Below are 20,578 nucleotides of genomic sequence, written 5' to 3'. Positions count from 1 at the left end.
GAAGCCTTTTGTGTGAGCGGTGGGCACGGAGCAGTGTCTCGCTTGGTTTGGGTTGGTCCTTATCTGGAAACGAAGTCGAATACTTTTTCTTTTCATACACTTTTGCAAAGTGCCAGCCACGTCTTTTGCGCGGTTTCCTAGTGGGTGTTTCGGGAATTGATGTGAAGACTAATCAGCTTAATCAATTTGAAGGCTGTTCAGTTGACATGAAGACCACTTTCCTTTGCACCAAGATCGTAACAGCATCACAGTGGAGACGATTGATTAACACACAACTGCCTGGTCCAAGGACCCCATATCACCTCCTGTGACAGCCACACCCTCACCCTGGAAACCATGGTGTTCTCTAGTTTTATAACTTCTGTCATTTGGGAATGTCACAGACATGGAATCAATCAAGTACCAAGTATAAAACCTTCTAGGACTGGCTTTCCCCCTATTCAGCATGATCTCGTAGACAACTGTTGCATATATTAATAATTCTTTTTTATTGCTAGATTATGACATGGAAAGCACATCCAGTTTGACCACTCGTCCACTGAAGGGCAGCGGGGTTGTTTCCAGTTTGGTCTATCATGGAAGAAGGTGCTCTGGGTCTCCGCGTGAATACAACTTCCTATATTGTATCTTAAAATAAGTTCATTCAAGTTCTCATTTCTCTACATACCCGCCTGAGTACAGACGTTGGGTTTACTTTTTTTTTTTTTTGCTTTTGGGGTCACACCCGGCGATGCACAGAGGTTACTCCTGGCTCTGCACTCAGGAGTTACTCCTGGCGGTGCTCAGGGGACCATATGGGATGCCGGGGATCGAACCTGGGTTGGTTGCGTGCAAGGCAAATGCCCTACCCGCTGTGCTGTCTCTCCAGCCCCGTGTTTACTTTTTTAAAACGGAAAATGGGTGTTGGCAGTGGTGAGGTACCAACTGCCCAGGGGATGCTGGAGCCTGGCACTGTTCATCGAGAGGGAAACAGGCAGCATGGACCCAGCGGGAAGGACTTCTTGGGGCACAATGGTCAGGCCCTGGTCCCGGGGACGCCACCAACATCAAACATCGCTACAACAAAGTTATAAACAAGGTGAGTGAGAAGTCACAAATCAAAAGCTTTCTGTGTGTACTCACAAGCAAAACGCAGAATAGAGAATCCAAGAGCATGGACAAATAAAACAAACGTGACCTCCTGAACAGGGAGCGAAACACAAACACAACAAGGGTGAGGTGTCGTTTACAGCAGCCGTGCTGGCAAAGGCCAGAGCCTGGCAACGCTGCGACAGTCACGCCAACGCTCCCCACGGCGCCTCCTCCTCCCCGGGGAACCGGAACCAAGAGCGCCTCCACCTCACACAGCTCTCTGGCGATTTCTAGCGAACTTGAAGAGGAGAACAGGCCAACTTCTGGAGTATGCCACCTCAGGGAAACCCTCAGGGGTGGAATGAAAACATAGTCAAAAACACGCTTAAGGGGCTAGAGTCATAGCACAGCAGGTAGGGCGTTTGCCTTGCACGCGGCCGACCCGGGTTCGATTCCCAGCATCCCATAGGGCCCCCCGAGCACTGCCAGGAGTGATTCCTGAGTGCAGAGCCAGGAGGAGCCCCTGAGCATTGCCGGGTGTGACCCAAAAAGAAAAAGAAAAAAGGTGTTTAAGAACATTGTAATGAATGAAAGCACTAGACCAAACCGAAGTGCTCTTTAATACAATGGGTAAAGGAACCGGGTTACAGTAACAATGCGGCTAACAGGGATCACTGTGCACAACCCGCTGCTGCACAACCTAGTGCACAACCTACTGCAACTTAGGAAAGGAGGCTGATGGGCTGGAGAGACAGTCCAGCGGGAAGGGCATCTGCCTTGCACGCAGCCGGCCTGGGTTCGACCTCCAGCACCCTGTACGGTCGGTTCCCCAAGCCCTGCCAGTAGCATCCCCAGCACTGCCGGGTGTGGCCCCAAGACAAAACAGAACAAAATAAGGTTGAGTAAAGAGGGCACAGTTGCAAAAACTTACACACTGTGTGCCATCAATTAAGTTTTGAAACTTGTCAAATAATAAAATTATTCTGGCTCCGAGCATATGTAGTGTTGACAAGCTAGTGTTGACAAGGACTCTTGATGGTGGGCAGTCAGACCGGGGCGGGCACACAGTGAGGGAAGAGGCGCACAGACTCACCCTTCTACGAGATTTTATTTCCTTGAAAGACCCAGAACACCTGACAAACAGGAGAGCAGGGACACAGCTGAGAATGGCGGCACAGGCAAGCTCTTATACTCTTCTAGTGATACGAGGATACTGTTATTTAATATGTCTGAAAGGTTTCTTAAAAATAGGACTCATACCCAGAGACTCAGAAACAAATCTCAAAACCCAGCGGCTTTTGGCAGAAATGCGTCCGGAGCCCGCAGCAGGTTACTGTCGCCGGGCCACCCCAGGGGAAAAAGGGTGTTGTCCCTCTGCTTGCTCCCCCTTGGCGGCTCAGTGGCCGTCATCCTCCAGAGGCCACTGGACAGTCAGGTCTGGGCCTGCAGTGACAAGACATTTTGGGCCTCACGGGATGGGGGAGGAGCTGGGCCTGTCCTCCCCACCCCAACGAGACCCCAAGTCATCGCCCACGAACAGCATCTCTGGCTCCTGATCAAGCTGCTTAACGGCCACGATCCCAGAGACTCAGAAACAAATCTAGAAGCCCAGAGGCTTTTGGCAGAAATCCCTCCAGATTTAAGTGTTAAAATTTCGGAATTTCAAAATCACATGGCCCTACTGCAGCCACGCAACATCATATGTTATTCATAACCAGCAATAGGACACAAATTGTCTACTGTTGCCTTTTCAGCAGATCTGAGTGTTGGGGTAAATCTCAAATAATAATGGTGGGCCTGGTATCAAAATATTGAATGTGATCAAAGTAGAGAGAGAGTAATGTGGAAATCATCTGCCCCACAGGCAGGGGGAGGGTGTGGGATGGGGGTATGCTGGGGTTTTGGGTGGTGGAGAATGGGCACTGTTGAAGGTACGGGTGTTTCATTGTATGACCGAGACTTAGACCCAAAAGCTTTGTAACTGCTCTCACGGTGATTCAATAAATAAAATTATAAAAAATGAAAAAAAAAAAAGTAAGGTGGAGTTCGTTCACACACAATTCATTCAGCTAATCAGTGGCTGAATAAATAGCAGTACTCCTACATAAAAAAAAATAGGACTGATATATAAAAAACGTTTGGCGTAACTCCTAAAACATCAAAAACTCTTAATCTTAGCTCTACATTAAAAAAAATTTTTTTAAATGCAGAAAACCATTGGTTAACCAAGGCACCTCTGACAGGCCCTTCAGCAGCGTGAGAAAAGTCAGTTCTGCAAAGGCAAAACCCAAGGATGCTTGTGGCTCCAGCGGGCCCTCGATAGGGACCCGGTGGCTGGAAAGGCCCAGAGAGGAGACGGGAGGCGCAGAGCCAGCGCATCAGCAGTGCCTCGGTCTGCGGGGGCCGAGTCCTGGGCACAGGGAAGGAAGGGCCCGGGGTGGAGCAGGGGCGGCCGGAACACGGGGTGGGCAATGAGGTAAGAGAGAAGTGATAGTTCAGTTTTCCACTGTTCAACCACCAGTCAAAGAGCTTTCTGGAGCAACTAATTACTTTGAAGTTGAAAAATATTATTTCTCAAATTTCTTTCGAGATTCTATAGAAGCACAATAAAAGCAAACTATCAATGCTATGACTGATGGCTGAGGACGGGTCATGTTTTGCAAAATAAAGATTCAACCTCTCACTGGCCTCACACCCATGGATTCTAAGTTCCTGCAATAGTTCTTTTCCCTTCAATCCACATCATGACGGCGGGGCACCATCCGCGAACGATCCTAATCCCTGAGTCTAACACGATACCTTACAATGGGTGAAGAAGCGAGAAATAATTGCTTTCAGGCAATTTATTTATTTATTCATTTGCTTTTTGGGTCATACCCCGGTGATGCACAAGGGTTATTCCTGGCTCATACACTTAGGAATTATTCCTGGCGGTGCTCAGGGGACCATATGGGATTCTGGGAATCGAACCCAGGTTGGCGCATGCAAGGCAAACACCCTACCCTCCAGCCCCTTTCAGGCTATTCAAAATACAAAATTCTTCTGAAGAAACTGAGCAAATTATTAAATCCAGTCCAAATTCTGACCCTAGCCCTTCCCAGGCTGCAGAGCGTGGAAGCTGCCTAATGCTTCCCCATTGCTTCTCTGAAGACCTCACATGCAGCGGATGGTCTCCAGTCTCCTTCTCCCCCCAAATGGCTCCCTTCCTCATCACACCTCCCGCCCCTCGTGAGGCCCCTGGGTTTCCTACCCTGGCTACTTCGGCACTCGGAGGACATCTGACACCCTCAGGTTCTACGGCTCCATTTCTTTTCCCACACAGGGTTTCTAGGTTCATAAGATGGAAATAATATGCCCGTTATATAGCTATTTGGGATTCTGTCTCATCTCTTTTACATTTCCATGGGACAGCAACTTTATTTTACAGATCTTTCTACCAGGTAGCCCCTGGTGTGATGCCTCCCATAAATATGATATTCAAAAGAAACTAGTACAACCTGAGTGTACTAGACCGCGACTATAATCTAATAGTCATTGCCATGGAAATAGAAATCAATAGCAAGTTTTTATAAAGCTACGATTCTATGTATAAATCAAAACGTAAGAAAAATGTGTGAACACGAAAACACAGGTTTGGCAATTCCTTGCCACTAGACAGTGAAACTTCAATTTTTGAAATTCATTTTTGAAGACTTAAAAAAAAAAAAAGAATCACCATGACAGAGTAATAGAGCTGTTCACAATGGAGTCTCGGTCAAAACATGCTCCAACACCTGTCTCTGCTTCTCCAACGCACATCTCCCACCTTCCCACCAACAGTGCTTCAGTTTCCCTCAGGGTCAACCCCTGTGCTCCATCCCCCAAATCTGCCTCTGTCCTTCTCTCTCTCTGTTCATTCCTGCTGGTTCTGATTCGAGGTGGCCTTCTGGAGGCGTCGGTGACAGCACACTGTACAAACGGGCACTGTTACGTGTTCTACCGAGAGTTCTGAACGTTGGATTTTTGCCTCCGTCTTTAATCGGTTATTCCTGACAAATAAGCAACGAGCGCCATTCCCTTCCTTCATCTTTTGGAAGACAATCCAGGACAGGCTGGCCAGTGCTTTGTACTGTTCACATTTTTGAGGGGTACAGCATAGTAACACTTATGTCTTCTCAGAGAAGACGGGTCTGTGCCCTTTGCTCCTAGAGGCTGACCCACCCTCGGGAAGGACTGGGCTCTCATAGCCTCTCCTTCCAGGGAAACGTCCACTGCTAGCACTGCCAGGACGATGGGAACCGCAATCCCAGGCTTCCCGTGTACGACACTGGAGCCGCCTGCATGTCCAGTATGCGGACACGGGCCGAGTGCTGGCATCTTAGTCCCAGCACAGGCATGCACTTGAGGGACTGCGGGACAGAGAATGCTGGACGGGAGGTGCAGGTGTAGGTCACTGAATAGTGCACTTGCCCTTCCAGGATGACTCCTGCCTTCCCTGGATTCACACTTTTGGAATTATTCCACTCACCTTCCCTTCGTTTCCAGGTGATTCCCCCCTCCCCGCAGAGAACATTTTTAAACTTTCCTGATGTTGGGATCCTTTGCCTGACACATCACCCCATCCTTCATCCTACTGTTCTTTCTAAGAAGGCCCACGGTACCATACCCTGTTCCTCCTAGGACACGTTTTAGGTTTCTACCTAAATCTGGTGGGGCTGGAGCGATAGCACAGCGGGTAGGGTGTTTGCCTTGCACGTGGCCGACCCAGGTTCGATTCCTCCATCCCTCTCCTAGAGCCCGGCAAGCTACCGAGAGTATCCTGCCCGCACAGCAAAGCCTGGCAAGCTCCCTGTGGCGTATTCGATATGCCAAAAACAGTAACAACAAGTCTCACAATGAAGACATAACTGGTGCCCGCTCGAGCAAATTGATGAACAATGGGAGGACAGTGCTACCTAATCTGGTATCTTGGACTATATTTGTTCGCTACTTCCAAAGACACACACTCTGGTTTGCCCACTCGTTGAACTATTCTCTTAGGAAAGTTACCAGACATAACATTCAAGCTACAATTCTGAGAAAAAGGGGGATACACAATATGTGTGGACAAAGAATTTGTAATCATTGCCTAAAAACAAGCTTTCTAATACCAACCAAGGGCGTATGCAAAATTTCAAAGTGCTGTTACAGGCAACTTCCCATGTGACTAGTCCTAATAAATCCTATTTTGCACTTACCTTCATGCCGGTAGAGGTCCAACCAAATCTGAACCTAGTTTGTCAGATGTTAATTTCCATACCTGGATTTTTGGACAGTGGGTAGCATTTTCCATGAGATCCCGCCTAAGAACTTCGTGCGGCTGTGGTTCTGAAACAAAGAGAAAAACCAATCCGCAGGCCCCTCAGGTCAGGGTTTTCACTATCTGACAAACACAGCAATGAGTTTCCAAATACAAGCAGCCAGCCAGCTGCAGGGACGAGCAGCCCTTTGCAGGGCTGGGCAGCCCCGGGGGTGCCCCGTTGGCCTGGCCACCACCCTCTCTCTCCCCAGGGACCGGGAGTGGGTGACGGGCTGTGCAAGGACCCGAAGCTTCAGGGTGTGCTGGCCAAGGACCCGCTGCAGGTGGGAAGGACAGCCCGGGAGGGGACGAATCTTCCCGGAGCGACCCCGCCCACGTCCTGTCCCAGGCCCCCCCGCCCGCCGGCTCGGCCCCGGGGCAGGCGGCCAGAGCACCCCGAAGGCTCCGGCTCCGTGCGCAGCCCTGGGGCCGGCCCTGCGCCCCGGCTCCACGCGCACCCGGCAGACTCCGGCAGACCCCCGTGGCCCCGCGAGCCGCGCACAGGAGCCCGGGGCGGGCGGTCCCGGTGGCCACAGGAGGGCCGAGCCCGACCACTGCTCAGCTCCAAATGCGGGCTCCTCCTTCCGACTCCGCACCTGCCCGGCCCCGCGCCTGCCCGCACCCCGAACTGCCCGCGTCCAGCTCTTTGTCCAAGCCCCTCACCTTAGTGCATCCCGCACCTGTCCGCGCCCCGCACCTTACCTGCGCCCCGTGACCTGCATCTTGCCCGCGCCCGCATCCTCCGGCGCCCCGCACCTTGCCCGCGCCCGCACTTTGTCCGCGCCCCGCACCTTACTGCATCCCGCACCTTACTGTACCCCGCACCTTACTGCACCCCGCACCTTACTGCACCCCGCACCTTACCTGCACCCCGCACCTTACTGCACCCTGCACCTTACTGCACCCCGCACCTTACCTGCACCCCGCACCTTACTGCACCCCGCACCTTACCTGCACCCCTCACTTTACCTGCACCCCGCACCTTACTGCACCCCGCACCTTACCTGCACCCCGCACCTTACCTGCACCCCTCACCTTACCTGCACCCCGCGCCTTACTGCACCCCGCGCCTTACTGCACCCCGCACCTTACTGCACCCCGCGCCTTACCTGCACCCCGCGCCTTACCTGCACTCTGCGCCTTACCTGCACCCCGCGCCTTACTGCACCCCGCACCTTACTGCACCCCGCGTCTTACCTGCACCCCGCGCCTTACCTGCACTCTGCGCCTTACCTGCACCCCGCGCCTTACCTGCAGCCCGCATCTTACCTGCACCCCGCCCTGCCCGGCCCCGCACCTGCCGGCCGCGCGCTCCCGGTCCCGGCGGCTCCCTCGAGCCGGTGCAACGAGCCCGACCCCGTCCCGCGCCGACCCGGCCGCCCGCCCCGCGCACAGCCCCCCGCCCTTACCCGGCTCCCGCCGCGCGTCCACCGCGCCCGCGTCCATCGCGCCGCCCGCCGCCACTTTGAACGCGGAGCCCGCGCCGCTGCCTGGAGACGCCCCCGCCGCCGCCGCCGCCGCCGCTTCCGCGGGCCCCGAGCGCCATTGGCCGAGCGGCCCTGGGGCGGGGCCACGGGCGGAAGCCGGGGCGGGGCCGGCGAGGGGCGGGGCCCGGCGCCGCTTCCGCCCGGGGTTCCCGGCCACGCCCCCGAGTCGCGGGCGGGAGCGCGCGGGAGGGCGGAGCCTGCGCGCCAGCCTGAGGTTCCCCCGGGCGGGGCCGCGCTGCGAGCCTGGGAGCCCCCCAGCCCTGGCCCGCGCGCGTCCGGCGAAGAAGCCCGGTCTGTCTGGCCTGAAGGTTCCCGGGCTTGTCTTCTTTTTCTCTCTCCTCCCTTCCTCCCTTCCTTCCTTCCTTCCTTCCTTCCTTCCTTCCTTCCTTCCTTCCTTCCTTCCTTCCTCTCTTTTTCTCTTTCCTTTTCCTTCCTTCCTTTCTTCCCTCTCTCTTCCTTCCTTTCTTTCTCTCTTTCTCTTCATCCTTTTTCTTTTTTTCTCTCTTTCTTTCTCTCTTTCTCTTTCTCTCTCCTTTCTTTCTCGTCTTCCTTTTTCTTTCTTTTCTCTTTCTTTCCTTTTCCTTCCTTCCTTCTTTCCTTCCTCCCTCCTTCCTTCCTTCCTCTCCTTTCTCTTTCTTTCTTTCTTTCTCTTTTTCTCTTTCTTTCTTTCTTTCTTTCTTTCTTTCTCTCTTTTTCCCTCCCTCCCTCCCTCCCTTCCTTCCTTCCTTCCTTCCTTTCTTTCTCTCTTTTTCTCTTTCCTTTTCCTTCCTTTCTTCCCTCTCTTTTTCCTTCCTTTCTTTCTCTCTTTCTCTTCATCCTTTTTCTTTTTTTCTCTCTTTCTTTCTCTTTCCTTCCTTCCTTTCCTTCCTTCTTTCTTTCTTCCTCTCTTTCTTTCTCTCTTTTTCTCTTTCCTTTTCCTTCCTTCCTTTCTTCCCTCTCTCTTCCTTCCTTTCTTTCTCTCTTTCTCTTCATCCTTTTTCTTTTTTTTCTCTCTTTCTTTCTCTCTTTCTCTCTCTCTCCTTTCTTTCTCTTCTTCCTTTTTCTTTCTTTTCTCTTTCTTTCTTTCTCTTTTTCTTTCCTTTTCCTTCCTTCCTTCTTTCCTTCCTTCCTTCTTTCCTTCCTCCCTCATTCCTTCCTTCCTTCCTCTTCTTTCTTTCTTTCTTTCTTTCTTTCTTTCTTTCTTTCTTTCTTTTTCTCTTTTTCCCTCCCTCCCTTCCTTCCTTCCTTCCTTCCTTCCTTCCTTCCTTCCTTCCTTCCTTCCTTCCTTCCTTCCTCCCTCCCTCCCTCCCTCCCTGCGTCCCTCCCTCTCACACTGGAGTTAATTCTGCTCCACTGCCTAACCCTCCAGCTATCCAGGATCAATGCGAAATAACACTTTGGTTGAAGATTCGGTTGGGGGTGGTCTTGCTGGCTACAAGATTTTACTCGTGGAATAATGAACCTTCACAAAATCTTTTTCATCGTTAAGATAGAAAACCCATGATTCTGCTGACCCTTAAAGTGTTTCTCCTTAGGACTTCCCTTCTGTTTGTTGCAGCCTGACTCTCCTGCCCCAGCAGATGTTCCCTTAGGGTTCATGCTCCCAGGTCACCATCAGATCCCTTTGGGTTTGTCCCTAGACCCCCTGCTAGCAAGCCCAGAACACAGCGGGGGTCAGCAGAAGAGAATGGCTGGGAGCCTTCAAGACTGCTCATGGAGGGGATGTTTCCTGTAGTTGACTACAAGGAATGAGAAGGGTAGAGAAAATGGCACAGTTTGTGCTTAGCCATTATCTAGCCACTGCTTCCTGCTTCCACATTTGATACGTTTCTAACAACAAAGTCTCCAATGGAGCAGTTACTGGGCCCACTCGAGCAAATCTACAATCAAGAAAACCCTTGAAAATATTCGTTTCTTTAGGAAGTTGACATTGAGCATTCAGTACTACCAGCATCACGAAGAATGCAAGGTTAGAAGTTTAAGCTGGGGTCAGAACTAGTTAGTACTGGTATGGCTAGATGCCACCTTTAAAAAGTCTTCATCATTTATTTTACCATTATGGCCTGGAACTGGGAACTCTCTTTCTAACTGTGTCTCTTGTTTTGGTAATTGTAGTAGCTGACACAAACACCTTCATTTTGAGTGTCTGGTACAGTGTTACTAAGTACTTGGATGGCGGAGTTCTAGAACATACCCATCTCATGCATCAGAAACTACCCACTGAAGTACAACTCCTCATTTCATTATCCTGCCATAAGGTCCTTTTTATAAAACAAAACCGACGGGGTAAAACAAACACAAACACTCTTTTCCAGAAGTTCATTATAAGCAGAATACATGTAGGCTGAACTACAGAAATTGCCGGCTTACTGCAATTTCATACAGTTTAGCTTCCTGCTTTCCTTGGAAGTGTCTTCTCGTACACCACACCCGTGAATTATCCCGCAGACGGGGGTACAGACAGGATGGCCTCACCCCAACACACGCGCTCTGCAGCCGTTTGGGGTTTGGCTGCGGTGACAGACCTCTTGCAGAATTGAATCCCAGATGCAATAAAAATGTAATAGAGTCATTTTGTTATTTGGAGCTGTCAATGATTACCCATCCTGGAGATGCTTAAAGTTTTTTGCATATGTCATGAATTTCTATGGAAACTGGCTTAGAAACCCTAAGTCCCTGAGATGTGGAGTGAAAAGTACTGAAGGAGGGAGAAGGGACTGAGCAAAGCTGACAGCGGTCAGGAAGAGGGGCCAAGCTGACCAGGCTGTCCACCTCCAGGGCGTGCCTTTGTGGTTTGTGCTCCCAAGGGTCAGGAAGAGCGTCACGACCCAGCGTCCGGTTGATGGTCACGAGCTGCCCAAGTGTGACGAGTGCACAGAAAGCGAAGGTCAGCGGGGGGTCAGCATTGGCGCGGCTGGGGCCGCAGACAGCTGGGCAGAGTGGACGCCTCTGGCCTGCGCCAGTGCGCGCGCGAAGGCCTGCTGCGCGCTAACCGTGCGTTTTGGTGCCCGGCCTGGCCCTGCGCACTCGCCACTGGCCCCTGGGAGGACCCGGGCCTGGGGCGTCCCCCGCCGCGTCCAGGCGCGTCCACTCGGAGCTCGGCACCCGGGCAGTCGGGCGGGGCCTGCCGCAGCCGCGAGGGCGGGGCCGGGGGCTCCAAAAGGGGAAGCGCGCTGCGGACCCAACCGGACCGAACCGGGAAGATTTCGGCGCCCGGGGGAGCCGGGACTTGGTCCTGCTGTGGGTCCGCTGCCCGCTGGCCCTCCGCGCCTGCCCCTCCCCGCCTACGTCCTTCCCGGGTGGGAAGCGCAGCGCCGGGCGCTGCGGAATCCGCGGCGGGCGTGGGCAGCCTGGACGGCCGCCTTCTCGAGCCTCAGCAGGGGCCTGCCCAGGGGAGGGGTCCAGGTTCTGCTGACCTCTAAGAAGCATCTGGAAGGAGCCGGTGAGGGACAGTCCCAGGAGCGGCTGGAGGGAGCGCGGCCGCTGCCCGGTTCGGGTCCCAGCCCGGGCTTGTGCGCTCACCTGCTGCGCCCCGCCCCGGCCTGTGCGCTCACCTGCCCGGCCAGGGTCCGCTTAACCGGCATTTCCAGCAGCCTCTTCCTCCTTCCCCTCTGCCCTACCAGGACCCCAGCAGCCTCTTCCTCCTTCCCCTCTGCCCCTGGCAGGTCCCCCCCGCTGCTGAAGTCCAGGGCCCGGGCTTAGGCATCCGTTTTTTGCACAACGTGCTTGGCTGTTTCAGCCAAGAACAAGCTTGTCACTGAAGGTTGTAAAAATGCAAATATTGCTCCGATGCAGCGGACTTCGGCTGGTTCGAAGGTTCAGCGGCAGCAGCTGCTATTCCTGGACCTGAAAGAAGGAGCCACGTGGTGGTGGTGGTGGTGTGGGGGGACCATCTAATACTGGGAATATCCCAGATGCAAGGGCTCAGGAAGTCAGACCCAGTCCCGGGAAGGCCGGGGGCTGCAGAAACGGGTTCCAGCTCAAACCAAACCAACAGGCATTGCCAGGCGTTCTGCCAAGTCAAATGCTTTCTAGAGCAAACGTAAAGATAAGATAGGGATTATCCAGTCCCCAGGGCGCTCAGGGATCCCGACATTTTATTGCCTAACAGCGTGATCTTTGAAGTGGACTTAACTGCTCTTCTCTCCCAGGAGGCATCCAGGACTTGAAGCTGCAGGACCGGGCACCTCCTTTGCTTGGGGTTCCTGTGGCCCCCACCGCCGACTTGCAGAGCCGTGTTCAGCCTCACTGCCAGCCGTCCCTCCGCAGCCAGTCACTCCCTGGCACAGGGTCGCAGCGCCGGGTCCCACATGGAGTTTAGAATCGCACACACGTGGGACGGCCTCCCCGTGACGCATGAGCCGGCCTGCGTGCGGCTGCACCCCCAGAGTGCAGGGGTGGTGCTGGAGGTCACTGCCCCGCTCTTCAACGACCCTCCTGCCCCCACTGGAGCCCCGGGGCAGCCCTTCAGTGGACTGTGGGACTATGAAGGTGAGTGGACGCGTGTCATTGCAGGTCCAGCACCCCACCCCCTCCCCGCCCGTGACAACAGGCTGCCGGCGGGGCCCTGCACACGTCTCCTGCAAGTCTTTTCCCCATTGCTGGTCAGACTCCAGCCGACCCTGGGCCAGGGCAGACACGGCCCAGATGCTTAGATCCCGTGCTTTGTCCTTTGTTTCTCTTACTCCTCCCCTCCCCCAACCCTTTTTTGGTATTTGGACCATACCCAGCGATGCTCAGGACTTGCTCCTGGCCGGCACTCAAAGATTACTCCTGGCGGTGCTTGGGGGACCTTATGGGAAGCTGAGACTAGAACCTGGGTTTTATCTGATGAAATGTCTTTTTAAAAAAATATCAGAGCACTGTGGTTTGCAGTACCATTGATGTGTGCAGCTCTCCAACCCACGCCCTGCACCACTGTCTTCTTCCTCTCATCACACCCTTCGGGACCCCCTCCCCAATCTCCCTCTGCACCCCAGACCAGCTCTGTAGACCAGTTCTCAGGTCCTGTCATCTTTGGCCATTGTTGTCCCCTGCTTTGCTCCATGATGCCCATGTCTGAGCGATCATTCTGTGGGTGCTCAGTGATGCCCGCATCTGAGCCATCATTCTGTGGCTGCAGCTGTCCTGCTGGCTGGCAGCTCGATGCCTCCAGCTCCTGCACTGTGGTGGACCACAGGTTCTGTCTTTTCCATAATCGAGGAGTGTCCCATTGTGCCAGTGGACTCTGGTTTCTTAATCCAGTGACTGGTCTGGACACCTGAGGGACTTCCGGATCTCAGCTGCCGGGAACATTGCTGCCGTGGCCTGTTACCATGTTCAGGGCGGCCGTCTGTTTTCCCGGCAGGGCAGCGACTTCCGCCGATCCGGGACCCGCCAGGCGGGCCTTCCGCTCGCTTGTGGCCGCGTAACACCCATTTCCCAGGCGGAGTGCTCCATCTGGCCCCCCCCCCGCCCCTCGCTCCCTCTCTAGAGGGTTGCTGGGCTCCTCAGCTTTTCTTGATTTCAGCATCAGCACCCACGCCCCCGTCCCTGCCAGCTCCCCCTTCACCGTCTTTCACTGCACTGAGTCCCCCAAAGAGTCTTTTAGCCCCGAAGTTCATCTTTCATTTGGGAGCCAGTCTGGCCTCTCTAAAATAAAAGATTGTCTTTCTTTTTTCTTTCATTTGTTTGTTTGTTTTGGGGGGGGCAACATCTGGCGATGCTCAGGGCTTCTGACTTTGTGCTCAGGGGTCACTCCTGGCAGGCTTTGGTGATGCGGATTGAACCAGGGTTGGCCATCTGCAAGGCAAGTGCCCTCCCTGCTGTACTGCCTCTATCACTTGGCCAGTTAAAAGTCTTTTTTAAAATTTTTTTTAAATTAATTTTTATTAGTGAAACATCATGAGGTACAGTTGTAGACTTACAAATGTTTGTGCTTGGGTTTTAATTATATAATGATCAAATACCCATCCTTCCACCAGTGCCCATTTTCCACCACCATGGATCCCAGGATCCCTCCCACGCTCATCCCCCCTTAAAAGTCTTCTTAGAAGGATAGGTTCGCCCTTCTTGATGTGATCCCGATCTACTGCTTACCGTGATCCAGCCCCTTATTCTATCTGAGGCCTCACTTCTTCCTCTGTTGAGTTTTGTCTAGCAAGATAGAACTGCATGTGCTCTGTCATGGAGATGCATCTCTGACCACCCCATCCCTGACCTGACAAGGCCAACAGGAGCCTTGGTCCCCAGCACTCCCTGAGCCCGAGGGCTGAGAGGCTCTGCCCTTTCTCCTCCAACGCCCCCAACGTCTGTCCACGCTGACATGTGCACCACTTTTCCACTATGTGTCTTATTAGCTTGCGAACTAATCAAGGTGATCCCAGAGTCTGGTAGAGTGTTTAATACAAAGCGGCTGCAAAAATGTTTGTAAGGTGATGAAGGAATAAGATGGAGGGTTTCTCCAGAGAAAGAGGACAAATCAGTGTGTGTATACGTATGTGGACACCCATGGGTGTTGGGGGAGACAGAGAGGGAGAGAGAGAAAGACAGAGAGGGAGAGAGACAGAGAGAGAAACACAGACAGAGAGGGAGAGAGAGAGAGACACACACAGAGAGAGGGAGAGACAGAGAGTGAGAGACAGAGAGGGAGACAGAGGGAGAGAGAGTGGGAGAGACAGAGAGGGAGAGACAGAGAGGGAGAGAGACAGAGAGGGAGAGAGAGACGGAGAGAGAGGGAGAGAGAGAGAGGTAGAGACAGAGTGGGAGAGACAGAGGGAGAGAGACAGAGGGGTAGAGAGAGAGAGAGTGGGAGAGAGAAGGGGAGGGAGGGGGAGAGAGGAAGAGAGAGAGTGTGTTAGGCTCTTGCAGTTGTGAGTTTGAGGAACACTGACTCAGATCTTTTCTCCTTTTTGGTTGCTGCCCCAGTGAGCTTATTTTCCTGGTTGCTGATTGCTCCCTGAGAACAAAGGCCCCGCAAGTGATGCGGAATGTGGATTTCTCTACAGCCTCACAAGCACGCACTTTTATTAGTCTTCTCAATTTATGAGAGACTGGCATGGGAGATAATTAATGATGATGAGTTTCCTGTATATTTTCCCTTCCAGGCCGTGTCTAATTTATTTTCTTTGTCCCTTTTACTACTGGAGAGTGTTGGAGTTAGATAAACAGATAGCAATCACACACTGGCTCTTACTGATTTATTTTCTGATCGTCCTATTTGCCATTTCTTTACGTTTTGTTGGAGCAAGAAAGATAAAGTAAATCAGTTACGTGTCTAAGGGGGCAGGTGGGCTTGGGAGGGAAACTGGGGACCCTGGAGGAGGAAAGGTCCCCCCAGTGGTGTTGGAACCCTAAATGCCTGAAACAACTGTATTACGAACAACTTTGTGAATCATGGTGTTTTAATTAAAAAATGTAGAATTTATTTTATATTTTTAAGGAATAAACAAAACATTTCAAACTTCTTAATATACTATATCTCTGTTTCCAAAGTTGTGGAAGCATTTTTCTTGAATGACCTGACTGAACAGTATTTAGAAGTTGAGCTTTGTCCGTAAGTATAAAGTATTTTTTCTAACTCATTCCTACACAATTTGAATAAATTATTATTTAAGTATATCATATGATTAAACTCTAATTTTAGAGGGATCCTAACTTGAATTAATGTGAGTTATATACAATTATTAATTATTTTGAGAAAATGTATGATTTAAAATGTGTTTAAAATATATGTTGTAAATATTCGAAAATTCTATATTGAAATTAATTTCATTTTACCACGGTAATTGGTTATTCTAAAACTTTGAAGGAACTATTTTTTTATAATTTATTTATTTATTGAATCACTGTGGGAAAAGTTACAAAGCTTTCAGGTTTAGGTCTCAGTCATGCAAATATCAAACACCTTTCCCTTTACCAATACTTATTTTTTACCATGAAGCCCAATAGAACCCCACCTCCCACCCCTCCCAATGCCTGTGAGGCAGATGAGTTCTAGTTAACACTCTATCTACTTTGACTAGATTCATTGTTTCGATAAAAGATGCACCATTATCATTTAGAGTTTACTGCCACCCCCCTCCCCCCCCCCAATCCCAAATCAGACATGCTGAAAAAGCATTGTGAAATGATTTGCTTTCTACAGCTGGGTTCAAGAATTAAATGTTGTTGTTCGGCTGCTATCGCGGCCGTGCGGTTTTGGATTTCTGCTATTTTACTTATTAACCCTGGAAGTATTTCTACTAAAAGTCAGATAATTAAGAGATTGGTTTCTGTGCTCTGGAGTCATGGCCGTGCCGGAGAGCCTCTTGTGGGGGGGCAACTGGTGACCTTGGTAGGGCGTGAAGGACGGGCCGGAACGCCCCCCTTCCCATGAGGTTTTAGTCGCCCCAACACCCCCGGCTCATACCTGCTGTCCACAAGGCTCCCGTGTGGCCACCATCTTTCTTTCCAGAGAAGAAACTATTTTTGAATAATGAAAAATTACAAAGCAGAAACTCTTGCTTTCTCTAGAATTTGTATCACGTATTAACTATTCAGACATAAAGACATAGTGATAAATTGAGGGAGTTTTTGAGCGTGTTTCCTTTAGGGGAATTTTCGAATGGCCAGATTAAACTTTAAATAAGTTCATATGTGATGATTATGTGTTCATGTATTTTTCCTTTACCATTTATTTATTGAGCACATCCTGTGTTGTTTTGCACACAGCATTGGGGCAAAGACTAGTGAAGACTGATTCCTACCTGAGTTTTCTTGGACTCACTAAAATATCACAACCCGGGGCTGGAGCAATAGCACATCGGGGAGGGCGTTTGCCTTGCACGACGAGGTCGACCCGGGCTTGATTCCCAGCATCCCATTCGGTCCCCTGAGCACCGCCAGGAGTAATTCCTGAGCGCATCAACCAGGAGTAACCCCTGTGCATCACCAGGTGTGACCCAAAAAGCCAAAAAAAAAAAAATATCACAACCCGAACACTCTCCATGTGGAACTTGCCCTGTGGCGTCCTTTTCACCGTGTTGGCACGCTTTCTTTGTCTGTAGGCTTGAAAATGTGGGTTTATATCTACCTCCCATCTAAATATAACACCACTTAAAATTGTAAAATACTGAATAATAACGTTTTTCACTGCCCTGTTTATTGACAGTGACACTTAAGTCCCTCTTAGCATCTTGTATCCGCGGGTCTGTCCCTTTGTAGGCTGGGCAGAAATGCGGAGCCACTTATTTGGCGGGATTTTAGCCATCCCGTTCTTTCCTCACACTTTGCTTTCTCGCCAACTGTAATTTGGGAAGTCTGGCCATTTACACTTACATTTTTTCAGAAGAGTAATCATGTTCTCTTTTGCATAAGCTTTCAATTAATGTGCCACATTGTTTTACTGAAAAGCCCGGGGAATTTTCCCAGCCCCTTGGCAGTGGGCGGGAAAACTCTGGCGCACAGATTGTGGCTGATCTGGAAGTCCAGAACTCAACTCGCAGCCCGCAGCCCTCGGAATTGCATCCTTTGTGTTAATGATCCGAGATGAAAACAGCCACTTCTTTTCACCAAATAATGGCTTTTTCAGAGTACAAGACAGGAGAATTTGATTTTCTTTAATTAAGAAATCACACAGCCACCATTGTGTATAAAAATACTGGCTTTGGGAATGAGTTTTGAGAGGCTTGCTTTGAGGTTGCTTCCTGGGTCTCCCAAGGAGGTAGGTTTTGGGGCCCCTCGTGGTTCTCAGCCCACCTGGCCGTGGATCCAGCATGAGGGCTTGAGGATGGGGTGCTGCTTGGGTCCTGCGGGGGGGCCCCAGGTCACCCCAGCACTGCTGGGAGCCCAGGCCTGCACCCAGTGTTGCTCAGGGGCCGGGACTCCTTGTCTGAACGCTGCAGAGGGCTGCACACACACTCACACAACTCTCGCAAACAGAGACACCCAACTCACACGCTCACATTCACACATACACACAATTCACACGCTCACACACTCACACCGGGACACGCAACTCACACAGATTCACACATGCTCACACAACTCATGCACATAGCTCATACACTCACACATGGAGACTCACAAACACACCCACACATACACACACACACCTCAGGACCTGAAAGCCCGGGTACCAACTGCCATGCTGGGCAATGGGGACCCCTGGCCACTCCCCCCCCACCCTGGGGGTGGTCCTGGTGGGATGAAGCTTAGTGACCGGCACGCGCCGTGCAGCAAGGAGGAGCAGCTGGGACAGGGCGTCTGCCCCTCACAGAGGCTCAGGAAGCTCTTTCCCTCGACAGTCACGGGCAGCATCTGGTGCTTCTCCTCTCTGGAAGAAGGGACGTGTGGAAGGTAAGTGAAACCCTGCGTCAGATCCTCGAAGGCCCGCGCACGCATGCACACACAGACGCCTCTCTACTCCGATGCCTGTCAACACAGTCACGCATGCATACGCATACACACAGACACACGCTGTGGCGCCCACACGGGACACGCCTAGGGCACAGGTTGCACCCACAGGCGCGCACGTGCACACCCTGCTTAGGTGTGATCTGAGTTTCCGTGTTCTGCTCCTGTGCGCAGCAGAGCCTCCCTCTGTCCTTCCACGTGTCCAGGCGGGAGACGGCCTGGGAAGGCAGAGCTCATCTTCCCTGGAGCTACTTTCCCTCCGGCGTGAGCAAGTTCAATGCCTTTGCCATCCACGGGTCGGCGGCTGACAGGCGCTACGAGGCGCTGTACCCGGTGCCTCAGCAGGACGTGCGACCGGGACAGACGGCCGACTTGTGAGTGGCTGCGAGGGGCGTCCTTGGGGGGCCACGGGCACCTCCCTCCGGACATCATGGGCACCTGCCTGGTGGTGGCCTGTGGGACCCCAGGGATGGGCCCCACCACGATGGTGGCAGGTGGGGTGGGGCCAGCTGCGACAGGAAGATCTCGGTGGCCGGCTGTGCCCGACAGGGGGGCCTGGAGTCAGTCCGAGTGCTAAGGGCCACTGTGGTTTCGGGCCTTCTCTTTGCCGGGCCTGAGCCCCGGGGTGGTGGTCCTGGAAGTTCGGCCTGTGGGGTTACCATGGAGACCTGCCCCCCCTCAGGGAGATACTTCTCACGGTGCTTCCCCCCCCCTTGTCTCTGCACCCAGCCACCGCCTGGAGTACTTCCAGCCTCTCAGTTTTAACGCGCTGCTCGGGGAAGAGTGGAAGCAACCGGAATCAGACCTGTGGCCTGCGGTGTAGATGTCCACGTCGTTGCCCCTCCCTGCCCCTCGCCAGGAGGCCTGGCCACAGCCTGTCCTCCTGGGCCACTCTAGCCAGGCAGTGTGCGAGCCGGTGAGAAAGCAGGACGTTCGTTAGTGCTTCTGTCATAAGGTGAGGATAGTTCTGAGTCCCCTGGTTCTCGTGCCCGGTGACTCCGGGGTCCCCCATCCCCCGTGGCTTCATCTAGTCATCTGTTCTCGGACACTCGAGCTGCTTCCAGGTCCTGCTATCGATTGCAAGTGTCCTTTCACAGAAGAGTGTCAGGGCCCTTGAGAAGGATGCCGAGAAGGAAGAACGCTGGTGCGTACGAAAACTTGATTCCCAGGTTTCTTGAGAGGTGAGCGATGACATTTCTGTCGGGAAGGAGGATGTGCAGATGTCTCCACCTCGTTCTGAAGCAGTCAGACAGGCGGGGAGCAGGACTCTCCAGGGTTGTGTTGCAGTGCGGGTCTGAGCCTGGAGCCCCCTCCCCCGCCCCCACCAGGCTCCCCGAACACAGCTGCACCCAGGCCCTTGCCGTGGCCTGAACCCACTGCAGCGCCGGCGTGCAGCAAACCAACCCTCAAGACTCCTGCCAGGGCTTGTTCCCGTCAGCCGCGGACTGGACGCTGCAGGGCCTTGGTGCAGAAGTGACACATCTCAGCGTCCTCTGCAGATGGAAGGGCGTACCCAACACTCAGGCTGCGAGACGTGGACACAGTGTTCTCTGGGTCTTCTCTGAAACAGTGCTTTGGGGATGAAAAACCAGCAGCTGCTCCCTTCCAGCCTCCTGTCCTTCCCTCTTCCCTGAGTGATTGCATCAATGCTTGAACTGACACTCTTAATTATGGCATCGATGCGTGAGCTGACACTCTTATGACTCTGTCAGTGAGGAGACACGAGGAGCCGTCTCTGAGGAGGAGGGGGAGAGGGCTGAGTTCCTGGCAACTCGTCAGCCCGGATTTCCTCCCTGCACATGTATTCACTCGGGACAAAATAAACAACACAATTCATGTCTCAAATTCAGGAAGGGACTCCGTGCAAACCCAATGAGAAATGTCACAAGGTTCTGGTGGAAATGGACAAGTCATGTCAAATTTTGTATGGGAATGCGAAGGACCTCGAAAAAGGAGTAAAGTTGAAGGGTTCGTGCTGCCAACTTCAAGTGATTCAACTTAGTAGGCATCAGAAGTGATGATAGTGTCACAATCTATTTATATATGCCAGATATAGAAATGAGCGTATCAACGCATCACCAGAATAAAACAGAGAAATCAGGAAGAGAACTGTGTGCCATCAAGAGATTCTGAACACAGATGCCAATGTTATTTTTTTTACTTTGTTTTGTTTTTTTTTTTTTTTCAGAGTGGGAACATATATACCTTTTGAGAAATTCTATTGGAATCATAGGGAGAACAGTGGGAAAGAACTTCGGTTCCTCCCTAACGATCAAAAGAATTCAACTCAATGAGAAGGTGAATCACATGCTCCTGAGGAAAGCCTTCACAAGCTGGAGTACATAATGGT

The 20,578-nt window shown here is 52.2% G+C and overlaps 2 protein-coding genes across 2 annotated transcripts in view; one reads left to right on the top strand and one right to left on the bottom strand.

Moving 5' to 3' along the window:
- The window catches only part of SCLT1 (sodium channel and clathrin linker 1), a 51,666-nt gene extending 40,228 nt beyond the window's left edge, over window positions 1-11,438 (bottom strand). The window contains exons 1-6 of the mRNA XM_056134521.1: window positions 11,377-11,438; window positions 11,143-11,283; window positions 10,882-11,027; window positions 10,587-10,784; window positions 7,798-7,947; window positions 6,350-6,417 (exon numbers count right to left, since the gene is read on the bottom strand). Coding sequence (XP_055990496.1) covers window positions 6,350-6,417; window positions 7,798-7,947; window positions 10,587-10,784; window positions 10,882-11,027; window positions 11,143-11,283; window positions 11,377-11,438 — 765 coding nt within the window. The remainder of the gene's footprint in view (window positions 1-6,349; window positions 6,418-7,797; window positions 7,948-10,586; window positions 10,785-10,881; window positions 11,028-11,142; window positions 11,284-11,376) is intronic.
- On the top strand, window positions 11,160-20,341 carry CUNH4orf33 (chromosome unknown C4orf33 homolog). The gene is made up of 6 exons (XM_056134540.1): window positions 11,160-11,296; window positions 12,006-12,345; window positions 15,328-15,388; window positions 18,120-18,171; window positions 18,403-18,602; window positions 18,958-20,341. The coding sequence occupies exons 2-6, from the start codon at window positions 12,165-12,167 to the stop codon at window positions 19,049-19,051; spliced, it is 588 nt and encodes a 195-aa protein (XP_055990515.1). The 5' UTR covers window positions 11,160-11,296; window positions 12,006-12,164; the 3' UTR covers window positions 19,052-20,341.
- Window positions 20,342-20,578: the final 237 nt, after the last annotated feature.

The sequence above is a fragment of the Sorex fumeus genome, unplaced genomic scaffold (assembly GCF_029834395.1).
Source record: "Sorex fumeus unplaced genomic scaffold, SorFum_2.1 ptg000099l, whole genome shotgun sequence".
In the NCBI taxonomy this organism is placed as follows: domain Eukaryota; kingdom Metazoa; phylum Chordata; class Mammalia; order Eulipotyphla; family Soricidae; genus Sorex; species Sorex fumeus.
This window is presented reverse-complemented; position numbering and strand designations above follow the sequence as displayed.

What these genes read in the sequence shown, in the direction of transcription:
- CUNH4orf33 (XM_056134540.1), top strand. Translation starts at nt 12,165, where the DNA reads ATGGAGTTTAGAATCGCACACACGTGGGACGGCCTCCCCGTGACGCAT. An exon ending in TGGACTGTGGGACTATGAAG is followed by an intron (nt 12,346 to 15,327) that starts GTGAGTGGACGC and finishes CTGTTTCCAAAG; the next exon opens with TTGTGGAAGCATTTTTCTTG. An exon ending in TTAGAAGTTGAGCTTTGTCC is followed by an intron (nt 15,389 to 18,119) that starts GTAAGTATAAAG and finishes TTCCCTCGACAG; the next exon opens with TCACGGGCAGCATCTGGTGC.